The 16,184-nt window shown below is 33.4% G+C and overlaps 1 protein-coding gene across 1 annotated transcript in view; it reads left to right on the forward strand.

Moving 5' to 3' along the window:
- Nucleotides 1–16,184, forward strand: part of DIAPH3 (diaphanous related formin 3) — a 485,828-nt gene that overhangs the window by 313,122 nt on the left and 156,522 nt on the right. The window contains exon 25 of the mRNA XM_035003260.1: nucleotides 9,387–9,522. Coding sequence (XP_034859151.1) covers nucleotides 9,387–9,522 — 136 coding nt within the window. The remainder of the gene's footprint in view (nucleotides 1–9,386; nucleotides 9,523–16,184) is intronic.

Consider the following 16,184-nt stretch of genomic DNA (forward strand, 5'->3'; position numbering starts at 1 on the left):
TTTAGAAGTATTAAAAACAGTGTACCTCTGTATGAAAACATAAATATATAAATTTTTAGTGGCAAATAGCTAGACGAGAACAAGTGTATATCTTGCCTCCCATATTTAATTCACCTCTGTACCTTCCCTACCAAGTAATCCAGCTGTATTAGATGTATGCTTTGGAGGAATTTCCTACTGAGTCAGTGTACGTGACCATCTCTAAATGGAAAACATTTATATTCTCATAGGGACTATGAAAATTGACACTCCCCCATATGCTTGATAGAAGCATATATAATCGATGCAAGCTAGAAAGTGGCTCTTGCATGAATTGTTGCTGGATAAATAATTGTGTGGGGCATTTCACCAATGATATAGTAATGGAAATAATGTAAATTAGTAATATTACTAATGTTATTAATAATTGCTGCATTTACATAGGTTTTACTGTGTGCCAGGCACTTAATTCTTAAAATATCACCGTAAAGTAGGTGTTATTTTGCCCATTTTACAGAAGAGGAAACTGAGACACAAGACTTTAGATTTCTTCCTCCTAACGATGTTACTGCCTTCCTAAGAAGCGATAATAAACAGATTTTAAAAAATCATTTCTGAAAGTAATGAAATGTCATACTTACTGTATTTTTTATGATATTCTTGATTATCCAGTCAACACACTTATTTGAGTGAGTGCCCAGGACCCTATATGGCTGTTCAGTGTTAAATTGTTTACCTTTGGATCCTAAAACACACATGTATAAGTTACCCAGAAATATATATAGTGTATAAGAATTGCCACATTATACAAAAGTGTTTAAGAAATAAAGATCTCTGTGTTGGTCAGCCTTCTATAAGAAGCTACTTGTGAGAATTTTCTCACAATATAATAGAGATTCAAAGATCAGTCCCACCACAGTACAACAGATATTTTAAAACATGGCTGTCTTGTGAGAAAGTTGGGGAAATCTTCAAGGGCAAAGGGTTGTTTTTCATGAACATCTCTCTGTTAAAGGATCTCCCAAAGCAGTGATTGCCTAACTGTTTAATGGGCCAGATGTTAACACTGCTCAGCTCTGCAGTAGCTTTGTAAAAGCCATCATAGGTGGTATGTAAATGAGGGGGTGTGGCTATGTCCAATACAACTATTTACAAAAACTGCTGGCCAAGCCATGAATGTAGCTTGCTGACCCCTCCTCTAAAGGATGTATTTTAAGAAGCAACGTTTTTTTCCTTCAGAAAGAAAGAATTGAGAGACAAGAAGGCCTACCTACTATGAAACTAAATATAAAGAAAGTATACAGTAAAACAATGTCTAACTTGTTTTATAGAAAAGGAGTTACAGAGCTTAACTCCTGGACAGAATTGTGAAATAAATTGAACAAGGTGTTTGGAGTTCAGGTGTTTTATCCTTTCTGTATTGTTCAAAGGAGAAGAAGGGAGATAAAGCTATCAGTGAACTTGCAGGTCTTGTTAAATTAATTTGTGTGAGGGACACCTGGGTGGCTCAGTCATTAATCGGCTGCCTTCGGCTCAGGTCATGATCCCGGAGTCCTGAGATCGAGCCCCGCGTCAGGCTCTCTGCTCGGCGGGAGGCCTGCTTCTCCCTCTCCCACTCCCCCTGCTTGTGTTCCCTCTCTTGCTGTCTCTCTCTCTCTGTCGAATAGATGGGTAAAAATCTTAAAAAAAAAAAAATTAATTTGTGTGATAAAATTACAAGGATAACCAGTAAAAGGATAGATATATCCAGTATACGTTCCAGACCACAGAGGGAGAAATGGACCAAGAAAGACATACAAAGAAAATAAATAAGGCACATAAAGGAGGACCAATAAAAGGATTAATATAAGGTGGTAGAAACAAATATTTTATAAATCATAATAAAATTTTTAGAAGACTAAGATTGGATAAACAGAACCTAGCCTTATGCTGTTTGAGACCTACCTATAACCCAAATATGTGCAAAAGTTTGAAATAACAGAACAGTTAATGAATACAATATTAATCAAAAGAGAATGGGCAACTATGTTGATAACAGACAAAATGGACTTAAGACAAGGGAATGTTACTTCATGATAGAAAGCATAATTCATCAGAAAGATACAATTCAAAAATTGGCATGACCGTAATAACATAGCACCAAAACAGACATGTAAAAATTTATAATTTCTAGAAATAACGACAGATTTAGCATTATATTGGGAAACTTCAACAAAGTTCTCTAATTGATATATCATTAAAGATATGGGAGCTTTAAACAATTCAATTAATAGAGTTGATTTGATTAATATAGAAAGAACCCAACTCAACAATTAGAGTACACTTCTCAATCATAAGTGGTGCTGTTATCAAAGTAATCACGCACTAGAGACCATGAATGAAATCTTGATAAGTTTCTAAGCTGCATCTTTCTTAACTACTGTAATATGCAGTTAGCAATAAAATTTGAAAAATGATGAAATTTCAAAACCTCTGTTTTGAAAATTCTAAAATTACATGAAATTACTCATGTCAAGGAAGAAATCATAGAGAAAAATTAGACCTTATTGAAAATACTCCAGAATTTATGGAATGCAGTGATAATGGTATAAAGAAATTTATACCCTAAGTGTTTATGTTAAAAAATTGGAATGACTGAATATTAAAGTAAGCATCTGACCTCAGAGGTTAAAAAGGAATTGTATAATTTTAGAAAAAATAAGATAATAAAGGAATGAAGGAAAAAGGACTTAGAGAATTTTTGAAAAGCCGAATTGTCATTATTTTGAAAAGACAATTAGGGGGCACCAGGGTGGCTCAGTCGGTTAAACGTCTGCCTTCAGCTCAGGTCAGGATCTCAGGGTCCTGGGATGGAGCCCCACATCGGGCTCCCTGATCAGCAGGGAGTGTGCTTCTCCCTCTCCCTTTGCTGTTCCCCCTGCTTGTACTCTCTCTCTGTCAAATAAATAAAATCTTAAAAAAAAAAATTAGATAAATTTCTGAAAAGATTAATCAAGGAAAAGGAAATATTGATATAACAAGGATTATAATTACAGATGCAGAAGATAGTAAAAAGAGACAAGCATACTATAAAATTTGTAGGCCAGAATTAGGTTGATGAAATAGGTAAGTTCCTAGAAAAATTACTACATATTAAAGCTACTTTAAAAGAAAAAGAAAGCTTGAATAAGCTTATAACTAATTTTTAATTTAATGACTTATTTAGAATCTTTGAACAAATTAAATAGTTGGCCCAAAAAGTTTTACAGATGAGTTTTACCAAATTTAATGAAATGATTATTCTAAACTGATAGAATATAAATATATATGCATAATGACCAAATGTTCAAAAAAAATAAATGCTTCCTGTCCAAGTTGAGTTTATCCCAGAAATGAAAGTGTGGTTTAATATTAGAATATCCATTAATATAATTCACTGCATTAAGACTTTAAATAGATTGAGGAAAACATTTGATAAAATTCAACGTGTGTTCAGATTTTAAAACAAGAACAATAAACCGGTCAAACCCTCTACCCCTAAGTAGAAAACTAGCGACAAAGAGAACCCTCGTAATCTAATAATGGGAATTTAACTCCTGCAGTATGATTAAAACGAGAAAGAAATACAAAGTAGAAAATTTGATAAGCAAGTAGCCATCCATTATGGTTGTCAATGAATATACGAAAAGGAAGCCACAAGAAGATTATTGGAAATAAATTTTATCAATGGAATATATAAAAAGGTGTATTAGTTCCAAAACATTAGAAATCATAATTTTTTTTAAAGGCACCATTTAGAAGAACAATAGAAAATACAAAGAATAAATCGAACATAAACTGTCTAAGCCCTGGATGGAAAAAGTGTATTTTTTTTTCCAAAAGACTTTAAAAAGGCCCAAGTTAATGGAGAGCCACATTATGTTTATAAAGACTCATTATTATAAAGATACCAATTTTATCTAAATCTGCAGAATCAGAGCAATTCTGTTCAAAATCCTAATAGGGCTTTTCAAAAACTTCAGTAAGTTTGCTCTGAAAAATAGGTGACTGAGTGAAGACAATTCTACAGAAGAAAAATCAAGCATAAGCTATAATACTTAGGACAGTGTTATTGATGCAAACAGGGATATATTGACCAGATGGACTGAAATAGCCCCCAACAACAGCACATATATGGCCACTTCAAATCCAAAAGAGATGGCCTTTGCCAATCAGTGGGCAAAGGCTGGGTTAGTTGTGAAAAGTTATGGTTCAACTCTTCATAGAAAAAAGTAAATAGGGTTTCTACCTCACACCATTCAAAAACATTGATTTCAGATAAAGTAGGTACTAAAATGTGAATAGCATCATTGAAACTTGAAGAAGAAAGTGTAGAAGAATCTCTTTGTCTTGGAAGTAGGAAAGGATTTCTTAAATAAGTTACTAAAGGTGCTAGCAGTAATAGAAAAGATATTTTTGACTACGTTTAAGAACTTCTGTTTACTGAAAGACTACGTAAGTAAATGAAGTATGACAGTTAAAATCCAAAATCTATTTATAAAATAAACTGACAAAAGATTACTATCCAGGATATTTAAGGAACTGCAAATTAAGAAAATGATAACCTAATGGAAAAGTGGGTAAAAGATACAATGGGCATTTCACAGAGTAAGAAATACAAATGTTTTATAAACATGTGAGAAGCAACTTGAACTAATTAGTAACCATAGAAATACAAGTTAAAAGCACCATGTGATACCGTTATAAGCTTACCAAATAGAAGACTGATGATAACAATCTGGTTAGTATGTAGGCTGTGATCATGTGCTGACGGTAGCTGTATCTTTTGGCACAACCCACTCAGGAAATGCTTTGACACCATCTAGTAAGGTTGAAGAGGAACCTCTCCTTTTATTCATCACACCCAGCTCTCCTCCGACCCGAGAGAGCAGCGGCTTTCAAACTATTTTGGTCATAACCCACACTGTCAAACAATATTTTACAGGGGGACCCAGCACTCCTTAGAACAAAAACAAAAAGCATCAACAAAGAATACTTACTGCTTGTGTTACATTCTAAAATGTTCTGTTCTCTTTCACTTAAAGAAACTATCAACAATTTCTAAACAGATTTAAGAACGAACTAATGGGGGCGCCTGGGTGGCTCAGTTGGTTGCGCGACTGCCTTCGGCTCAGGTCATGATCCTGGAGTCCGGGGATCGAGTCCCGCATCGGGCTCCCTGCTCGGCGGGGGGTCTGCTTCTCCCTCTGACCCTCCCCCCTCTCATGTGCTCTCTCTCTAATAAATAAATAAAATCTTCAAAAAAAAAAAAAAAGAACGAACTAATGGGATCTACCATTAAAAAACTCTTACACATAGGTACAGGGAGACATGTGTAAAAATATTGGTATCTGCATTGTTCATCATAGCCAAAAATCCAAAGCAGTTCAAATCCCACCCATAGGTGAGTAAATAATAAAATGACTTAATATTATAAGCGGTGAAAATGAGGTTCTATTTTTATATAAAAATGTGAATGAGTTTTAGAAATATAATGCTGAATGGAAAAAGCAAGTCATAGAAGTTTGTAATAAAGATGAATTTAAAAAAAAAAAAGCTCAGAGATAATGTTTAGGAGAATAGTCACAGCGTATTCTGCCAGACTGTTCTAATTCTAAACACACACACACACTTGTGTGCGCTTATTGAAATTCACTGGCTTTGAGTCATTTTGGTTTCTCTGGGACAAAATGTATGATGCTATAATGTATATTGAAACTCGTGGCAAAGTTCTTGTTATGCAGAAAACAAATTATAGGTGGGAAATAATTGTGAGCTCATTTTTTTTAGAACACACACACATATGTACATATATTTGACATATCTATATTCTTGTGTACACTTATTTTTTAGCCTACCTATGTATTTTTATAGAGCTATTTTAAAGTCTGCTGTTACCATAAAATGCATGTGAGCTTTAGGAGCTCAGGTAAATTATTGATTACAACTTTGAAACCAGTCAAAATGTGACTGAAGTTTTAAAACCGTCTGTGGTCATTGCCCACAGATCTTTCAGACCCGAACATGTGCCAGGCTATCGCGGGAACATTCTGCAAGCATCCAGAGAAATTTTTTTGGCATTGCAGAGCTGAAAGTAGTTGGTGGCGGTGCAGTTTATTTGCCAATTGACTAAATAGAAAACCAGGCCAAGAATAAGGGAAACATAGCATAATGTATATAGACTTGTCAAATCACTAAGTTGTACACCTGAAACTAACATAACATTATGTGTGAACTATACTAAAAATAAAAAGTTAAAATGAGAGGATTAAAAAATCAATGTCTTACAGCTATCTTTATGTATAGCTCATCTTTAACTTTTCTTTCTAGCTTTGAATTTAGAATTGAAGTTACTAAGAGGCAGTTGTATCTAGAATACTGTGGCTTTCTAACTGTTCATCTTTTCTGTTTTCAGCTGCTTTTGCTTCTCAACATTTAGAATAAAAGAAAATTCCCAATTACTGTTTGAACTGGGATATTAGTTTCAGACTAAATATCTATTTCTATGCTGTCTGTTGGTATTTTTCCACCTGAAATTCTTCTAGTAGTTATAGTGTCAGAATAAGATATGTTTTAAATGAGATTGGCTTTTAAATGAAAATCAGTAGTGCATTTTCCATAAAACAAAACAGCTTTAAGAACTATACAGAGCTTATTCCTTAAATGTAAACATTATTTTTATAGGTCCCAGGAAGTAATTTTGACTTCTTCTTGCCCAATGGAATACTAAAAGGGTGTGGCAATTATGTCTGGTTATAGGTTGTCTATTAAATGTTCTCAATGAAATGCATCCAGTCATTAAAGTAGAAAATTTACATCAGAAAATTTTGTACTTTAATAAGTTTAATAAATGAGCTACATGATATATATATTTTTTATTTTTTGTAGGTTCCTCTTACTCATTTCCCTCAAGTAAGAAATACAGTTTTGATTTCTGAATATTTGCCCATCTTTTTCTTTACCACAATCCCATCTTCCCTGTCCCCCTTACCTATACACACATGGGTACCCATGTACACACGTATACATGCTTGTCTTTGAAACCACACTTGTTTTCTACTTTTATGCTGCCTTTTCCTACCTTCCTTATCTTGATTTTTATAGCAGCCTTTGTCTTAGAGTTGGTGCTTAACATATGCTGCCATAAGTCTGAAGCAGCATGGTAGAAAGAACATACACCACAGGCAGGCTTTCCGTCCTGCCTCTGCCTCTTCCTACATTCATTACAGTGAGCAACTATTGACCATTCTGTGTCAAATGGAGAATGCAGAATCCATTTTGAAGATTGGAGGGATTGCATGGGAAAGCACCTATTACTGCAGCCGGCGTTTCGTAGCTTAGCAGTAATAGTGTTAATATATGTCATGAACTGTGAGGAATAGGAGAATTTACCTTGTTAGCCTGCCATCACTTCATGAATGTTGGCAGAAGACACAAGACTGGAGTCAAAGAATTTATTACAGTAATAGCACTAGCCAGAGTCAACAGTTGTGTAGATTCCTGAGTCTCTATTCCCACAGGGTGATGTGAAGAAGGCCAGTTTAATACCTACATGCACAGTGGTTTGTATTACTGGAGTGAAATCGTGAACTTAGGGAACTCAGTCTTTTTTAAGAGGTAATAAAGGGAACTCAGTCTTTTTTAAGAGGTAATAAGACAGCCCAACCTTTGCCCCAGTTTACATACTGGCTGGTGAACAAATCCATTTACTTAAGAGGAAGACCCTACCTCTATCTTCCAAGACTATTCATAATATATCTTTGAAAAGATTGTTGGGAACGAAGGTGCTTGATTAGCACTTTTACCTTAGAGTGCTTGGTCTTGCACTCTCTTGATTGAAAATCTCCAGTTGTTTTCCAGTTCCCTTGAAAGAAAATCCCACCTCCTTATCTTGGCTAGAAGACCCTAAGTGATCAGGCTTCAGCATATCTCCTCACCTCCTCTTCTACCGTCACACTGGCCTTCTCTTTCTCTCAAACACACCAACAGCCTTTGCATTTGTTCTTCCCCCAGGTTATCACCTAGTTAGCTGTTTGACATTAAAGATTCAGCATGAATCAATCAGTGAGTGAGGCCTTATCTGACCTCCTCAGTGTAAAGTACCTCCCCAAGCATTCTATCACATCACTTGTTTTTTTCATGGTACAATATTTATCAAACTCTTTTTATTTATTGTCTGTCTTTGCCTCCTGGCCCACCCTATCACACAGAATATAAACTTGTTTTATTTAGAACTATATATACATCTATGCATATATAAGTCATATACACACATATATATATGCCAAGTGATATTAGCATAATACCACTTATTATTCGGTGTCTCGGTATGTATTGCATGAAGGTCTGGATGGATGAATTATTATTGCTTCTAACCTAGGCTTTTTGTTCCTCCTTTTTTTTCCATGTACTTTTCATCGTTTTGGTCAATAATATTAAATTTTGCTATTTGATTTCTAATGAAGACCATGTACCCTCTCTAGGGTTAACAAAAACAGAGACTATGACAGTAGAGAAATGAAAGTTTCTCCCAAAAATAACATAAGCCACCTACTTGTTAAAGTTTAGTTATGCATGTTTCTATTTAATACTAATATTGATAGTATTAATATTAATACTATTAATCACTAATATTAGTGATAAACAAGCAATTAGATAGTCTGTTTGCATCCCTTGGTACTGAGAATCACAATAGGAGATTGTAATATGTGCTATGCTGTTTGTTGGCACATAGAAAAATCCTTGTTTACCTGTTAATTCACGCTAATGCCATGTGAGAGGTGTTTCTTGATTTGTACAAAACTTAGAAAATAAAGAATTAAATCACATATCTGTTCAGGATCCTATAGTTCACATGTTATTGGTTTTGAGGAGAAGTCAGAGGTCTAGCTTTGAAATGCCAGATACTCCTCTAGTCATCCTGTGACACTTGTCTTTATATGAAAGAAATTGTTAAATGATGGACTGTAATATGAAACAATCATTGCAAAATTTCAGCTCTTTTCTATCATTTTTTCAACTACTTTTCTGGTACTCAGTAGTTACCTAGCAGAGGATGTATGGGAGGCTCTAATACATTTGCTAGACCCTCTTTTGGAAATACATATAGGGAAACAGTTTTGATTTGTAAATTAAGTGCTTTTTTATTTTTAGTTTCTGTCTCCCTTCTCTTAGTTGATTCCACTAAGATGCAGGTGCTTCAAACATAAGTTGTATTTATAGATCCATATTTAACAAGGGTTCCTGTGCTAATCTTTTAAAAGACTGTGTTACTAATATTAGAAGTAGCCATTATCTAAAAGATATTTAATCACACTTCTACAGATTAATAATTTTTGTGGAATCGCTGTGGTTAAAATTGATCATTTTCCACAATTTGTTTGTAACAGCAAGCAAGAAAGGAGAATGTCAAAAAAAGAGAAGCAGAGGAAAGGGAAAAACGTGCCCAAATAGCCAAAGAATTGGCAGAGAAGGAAAGGCTTGAACGCCAACAAAAGAAAAAGCGCTTATTAGAAATGAAGACTGGTGAGTACTGTCAGCTTTGCTATTTGTACTGGTTATTAGCAGTTTAATAAACTTCTGTGAAAAAAGACGATATGATCACCTATTTGTATAGTTAAGTTGTAGAGCATTTTTTTTTAAATGGCTTTCCCCCTTTAGTTTACTCACAAGTAGTGCTTTTACCTAACTGGTCATCGGTTGTAGGTAATACTGGTCCCCTGGTCTATTCTTGTAGTCCCAGTATATTCGCGCTGTTGTGACTGCTACTTCAGTAACCAATCGGTAATGGTTTATGTCAATCAATAAATTAACAACTATAGAAAACTGGGAAATTCTATTGGACAAGTAACTTGTTTTTTTCAACAAAATATTCTAAGGGAGGGAAAAAGTGATGGAGGGAAATGTATTGATTAAAGAGTCTTAAGAGACTTATCAACCAATTGCAATAAATGGAACTTACGTATATTCTAATCCAAACAAGTATAGACAAAGGCAGTCTGAAATATTTGAATACCTTTTTTTTTCCTGTAGACATGACAATGTTGTTGCGAATATATTATAAAGTATCTTTTAGAGACTTATCCTGAAATTTTACAGACAAAAGTATGTCTGAGATTTCAATCAAAATAGTCTAGCATGACCAGGAAAATAGGCGGGTGTGTAGATGAAACAAGATTGGCTATAAATAATAGTTGCTAAACTTGGGTGATGGGTGCTTAGAGGGAAGGGTGTGTTCACTATACCATTTGCTCTACTTCTGTATATTTTGAAATTTTCTTTAATAAAAAGCTCTTGGGAAAAAAATAGAAAAATTACAGTTTTACAAAGATATCTATGTATATATTCCAAAGCTAGAGGATACCACTAACTTAGAAGCGAAAGAATTAAGTAAATTGTAGTTACATTTCACTCCCTCAAAATTCTGGTTCTTCCACCTCTAAGCCACTAAGGATTGCAGAAGGCTTTAATTAAAATCCATCAACTTCACTGCTAAATTACCATAGTTTACAACTCAGGGCTGCAAATTCACCTAAAGTTTCCCCAGGGGTAGACAGAGATGCCTTCTTTGCCTCTTTTACTTTCACTTTTACAGACATATTTTATCTTTAATAAAGCAAACTGAGTACCTTAATGTATCACACGTTTCTTCCAGGAGAAAAAAATAATCATGTAAGCACAGCTTCTTATTTAGAAGAGTACACTTGAAATTCAGGAAGTGTTCTCAAAAATATCTTAAAGTGTTAACTAAAATGGAGATCAGAAAGGTTTAATATTGATTTTAATGTTTTTGGAAATCATTTTAAAATAATTGACTACGCCTAATTTACCAGACATTCTTATATTAGAACATTAGTTCATTTAGTATCGGCCAAAGTGTCACCTAGATGAGTTACTTGATAGCAAGCACATGGGCTGTATTTGTGGGTTTGCCCAGACCCTCTGGTCTGCCTATATAGAGCCTCTCAGCAGTTCTCTTCTATCAACCTGGAAAGTTAAAACCTGATAGGAAACAAAAATTTTAATGAAATGTTAGATCCAATGTAATCTCAGTAATGTTTTCATTTAAATTTTCCTTTCTCCTGAAGGCATTTTATTTTTTTTCAATTTTATTTTATTATGTTAATCACCATACATTACTTCATGAGTTTTGATGTAGTGTTCCATAATTCACTGTTTGTGTATAACACCCAGTGCTCCATTCAGTACGTGCCCTCTTTAATATCCACCTCCTACACTGTTGGTGGGAAGGCATTTTATTTTTAATAACGAAGTTCATTTTATTTTTCCAATTTAAAAATAATACGGCTGTGTTACAGAAAACACCTAAAAAGTAATTGATCGAAAGACCATTACCCATAATCGTCCCATCCAAAAAAAAAAAAAAATCCCTGTTAATATTTTGGCACATCTTTCTTTCAGTTTTAAAATTTTCTACCTTTTAATAGTAGCCATATGATAGTACTGAATATGCTGTTTAGCATCTTGCTGTACTTTCTGAATGTTTCCTGTTATTCTTGTGATTCTTAATTTGTCATTTGCAATACCTGTGTCATTGCATTCACTGGGTATGTCATATCTAATTTAATTTGCATTAGTCTTAATGAGGTCATAGAACAATAGTTATTTCCGTCTTTTCAGTGTGATATGTTTATGCATAAATGGCTGACAAATATTTGTAATTATTAGGATAAAGTTTTAAGACTTTTTGATGCATGCTGCCAAATTGATTTTCAAAAGTATCATTCTAATTTCACCCACTTTTAGTATTAGTTTATGAACACACTTTGGTTGAATACTGTCATTTTTAAAGATTTTTGTTAATAAAGTAGAAAGTTCTGTTTTATCTTAATTTGCCTTTCTTTGAGTACTGATGAAGTTGGACATTTTTTCAAGTATTTAACAGTCCATTTGTATTTCCTTCTTTGTGAATTGTGTTGTCTTAGTCTTTTTCTTATTGATTTACACATGTTAGCTCATTGAGCATCAATATTTACCTTTTAAGTATATTTTCTCACTTTTTTTTATATCTGGATATATAAAAATTTTATAATTTTTGCTTTTGTGATTTTTCTTATCTTAAAATTTAGTCATCTTTACAGCAGTTTTATATCCATTTCAATTATTTTTCTAGCTTCAGTTATTCATAATACTATTTTGCTCCATTTAATTGTAATTCTTACTTATTCATATACGAGGGTCTGTTTTTGAAATTTACCAAAACTGTTCTAATACTTACCCATCAGTTATGGTTAATAATTGGTTTATATTGGTTTCACAAAGGTAATTTTTTGTTGAGAAGGTTAGTTCTCTTTTCATTCCAGTATAGTTAACATACAGTGTAATATTAGTTTCAGGTGTAAAATATAGTGATTCAGCAATTCCATGCAACACCCAATGCTCATCACGACAAGTGCCCTCCTTAATCCCCATCACCCATACCCTCACCCACCTCCCCTCTGGTAACCATCAGTTTGTTTTCTATAGTTAAAAGTTTGTTTCTTGGTTTGCCTCTCCCCCCCGCCCCAACCCTGTCTTTCCTTTGCTCGTTTTGTTGTTGTTGTTTCTTAAATTCCACATATGATTGAAATCATATGATGTTTGTCTTTCCCTAGTTTTGCTTAGCGTTATACTCTCTAGCTCCATCCATGTCATTGCATATGGCAAGATTTTATAGCTGAATAATATTCCATTGTGTATATACATACATATATATATATATATATGTATGTATGTATGTATGTATACACACCACCTCTTCTTTATCCATTCATCAATCGATGGATCCTTGGGCTGCTTCCATAGTTTGGCTATTGTAAATATGCTGCAATAAACATAGGTGTGTATGTATCCCTTTGAATTAATGTTTTTGTATTTTTTGGATAATTACCCAGTAGTGTGATTACCGGATCAGATCATAGGGTAGTTCTATTTTTAACTTTTTGAAGAAACTTCATCCTGTTTCCTACAGAGGGTAATAAGGTAGATATGAATTTTTTTAAATAAAGGTTTCTTTTGCATCTTTTGGGAATCATAGAGCTTATCTTATTTGACCTATTGAATTACCTTATAAAACTTTATGCTATATCTTCCCAAACATGGGTCTCAATAGCTATAGGGTTCTCACTTGATAGACGCTCCCCCCAAAATGCTAAGGTCCTTATGTGCCAGACAGTTTGACATTTCCCAGGAGAGTGCTCTTCAAAAGATAGTCAGGGCAACATTAATTTATATAGATAATATTAAATAAATACTTTAAGACAGTGTATCTTTACATACTCTGTATTTGTGAATATTTTAATATATTTAGTCGGAAAGCCATTTGATAGGAAAGAAAGTTATCAGGTAGGACGCTACTTTTGAAAACACTTGAAAATTTTGGAAATCAACTTTGAATTTCCTTTTTTCCTGTAGCCCATGGAATTTTAACGAATCTAGGGATATATCCCAAATTTCAGAGCACCTAAACTTATAATATCCTCACCAAAGTGAAATACCTCTTCTAAAACCCTAGTAAATGATGATTATTTCAAGTGGTCTTTAGTTTTCCTTTAAACATAAGATTGCTAATATAGAAGAACAAAGTAGTCAGTCTCTTATTATAGTTGCTATAGCTAAGTTAGTCATATAAGTATCAAATATATTATTATTTGTTGATATCTTTTTTACATTTAAAAATAGTACAGATATGCAATCACCTTTTCCTTTCCACATTAGATGTAGAATATGCTTTTTGTCAAATCATGATTTTCCCTAACATTTGGAGGCTTTATGAAGTAGAGGTCAGTAAAGTAGTATGTCTAATTAACAATTACAGAAAATATTCATATGCAAAATATCAGTTTTTGACACTGTTAACAAATACACTCACTGGATCTTATACATTTCCTATACTTGACAAATACTATCTTTAATTAAAATGTATCACCATGAAAAATATAAGTGCTACAGTTTTCCACTTCATTGGTAGAGAAAAGACATTTAATAGGTCACTTTTGTTTTATTTAACGAGAAATAGTTTTTGTATTTATATGCTGGCATTACACTGATAAGAATAAAGTCCCCGATGGAATGATGTTTTAATTCTAACAAGTCAACCAGACAACCACATGTAAAAGATAATTTCAGATTATAAACAGTTACCTGAACTAAAGGCAAGACAACAAGATAGAGATGCTGGCATGGTGCGTGGTGGTGACAAAATTTGGTCTTAGAGAACTAAGAATACAATGTATATGGAATGTACTAATTTAAAATATTGGTTCTAAAACTCCTTAGAAATTGATAGGAGAAATCAGGTCCATGTTCATATCCTATGCTATAGGATATAGCATATCCTATACTAAATATGCCAGTATGGTTTATTTTTTCAATATCTTATTGTGAGCTAAAACTCTGTATTTTTCCTTGTGGGTGTTCTATTTTAGTACAGAAGAACATAATACTGCTTCAGTCTTTGTGGAAGTTGTCAGCCTAGCTTTCCTAATCTTTAAAAAAAAAAAATGTAGAAGGGCAAACTGTTGAATTTACATTAGGGCTTTGTCACCTCTCTAGACCAGGGACTTTTTGTTTTATTTTCATATGTAGGGCACGCAGCCCTGAACGATTGAGAGAGAAAAATGTTCACATAACCCCATTATAAACCCACAGGGAGCTTCCTTCCATATATTTTCATGACTTTAGTATTTTCACCATGCAAATAAGAACTGTGTTTTTTCACAGATGTACAAATTCTTGTTTCACCACCTGAGGTAGTAGAGTAAATTAAATCCCTGCTCTTTCTTATCCACCATAAATCATTACTTGCCCTTGGCGAAAGAGCAGGTAACGATTTTCAAGTCTACTATTTATTATCACTATCATTTCAGGATGTGATTTTTGTTAATAGAATGAAAATAAAAATAGAATAGTGGGCTAAATTTCCCTAAGAAGAAAAACGAAGCATTGAAAATCCTTTTGCGCAGTGAAACTAAGAAAGCACAGAATCTCGTATTGTCATATTATAGCTTTAAGAGGTCCTTTTTCTCATTTTTGTTTTCTTTAAAAATGATGAGCCTGGAGGTCTCTTAAATATTCACACATACAGTTTTGGTTATTTCTGTTGAATGATTTGTTATTACATTAAACAAGCAAAGAAATTAACTACATTTTCGTGATGTCTTTTTTTCAATTGGTATGTGAATTTCGAATACATTTTCTGAGGTTGGTATTTACATTTTGAGTTATTTTAATTGAGAATATACCCAAAGTATTAAACATCTGATGTAGAAACTAGTAAGTATAGACGCTCGTATTTATTTGTTTGAAGTGCACAGCTATGCTTATGTGTAATCATTTCTAGTGAGACAAATAGTAATAGCAATTTTATGTGATTATGTGCAAGTTTTTCGAGACTGTATTTCTGTTTCTTAATTGTGGAAACGAATAGGGCGTTTGATAATATAATTCAAATATTATGCTTTAAGACTTCCTGAGTATTTAAGTTGATTCACATAATTTTTAAGTAGCACATCAGAATGGCCTTGAAATGGACCCAGTGTTGTATAATTATGTTTTGTGGGGGAAGTAAATAAGAGCTTATTTAATGGAGCAATAAAAACTATATGAGCAGCTCCTATATTTCAGTCTTTAGGTTACAATTTGTTTATTATTTATTAGACTTAAATGTCTCATTTGGTACAACTTTAGTCTATTAAATAAAGAGATAATTAGCTTTTAGAAATCTGTTGTTTACCCACATGGCCAAAATGGCTCCTTTGTTTTCCATTCTGCAATTTAGAATAACTAAGCAATTAGGCCTCCATTTTAGAGGAAATGCATATTACATAAATACTACTTGGGAATGTCTCTACCAATCTCAATAGATAGGCAATTAATGTGTGTACTTGCTTTCATAAAGGCTTTAACAATTACCCTGTCCTCTGCAGATATCATAAAACTTAGATTATTTTCCATAATGGTGTATATTCTAGTTTTGTTCAGTGGTGCTTTCAGCTTTCTAGCATTTTTGGAAATTGATGCATAGAAATAGGCCAATGGTTTTAATCATTTCTCTATTTAGAAGAATAGAACAAATAAGATTGCACTGGCTTTGATATATTTCTCTTTTCTTACCCTCATCTTTTATGGGACATTAGCAATAGCAACACCCACTTCTGCCACCATTTATTGATCACGTATTATTTGCC

Source organism: Mirounga leonina, unplaced genomic scaffold (genome assembly GCF_011800145.1).
Source record: "Mirounga leonina isolate KUSES-001 unplaced genomic scaffold, KU_Mleo_1.0 Mir_127, whole genome shotgun sequence".
Classification (NCBI taxonomy): Eukaryota; Metazoa; Chordata; class Mammalia; order Carnivora; family Phocidae; genus Mirounga; species Mirounga leonina.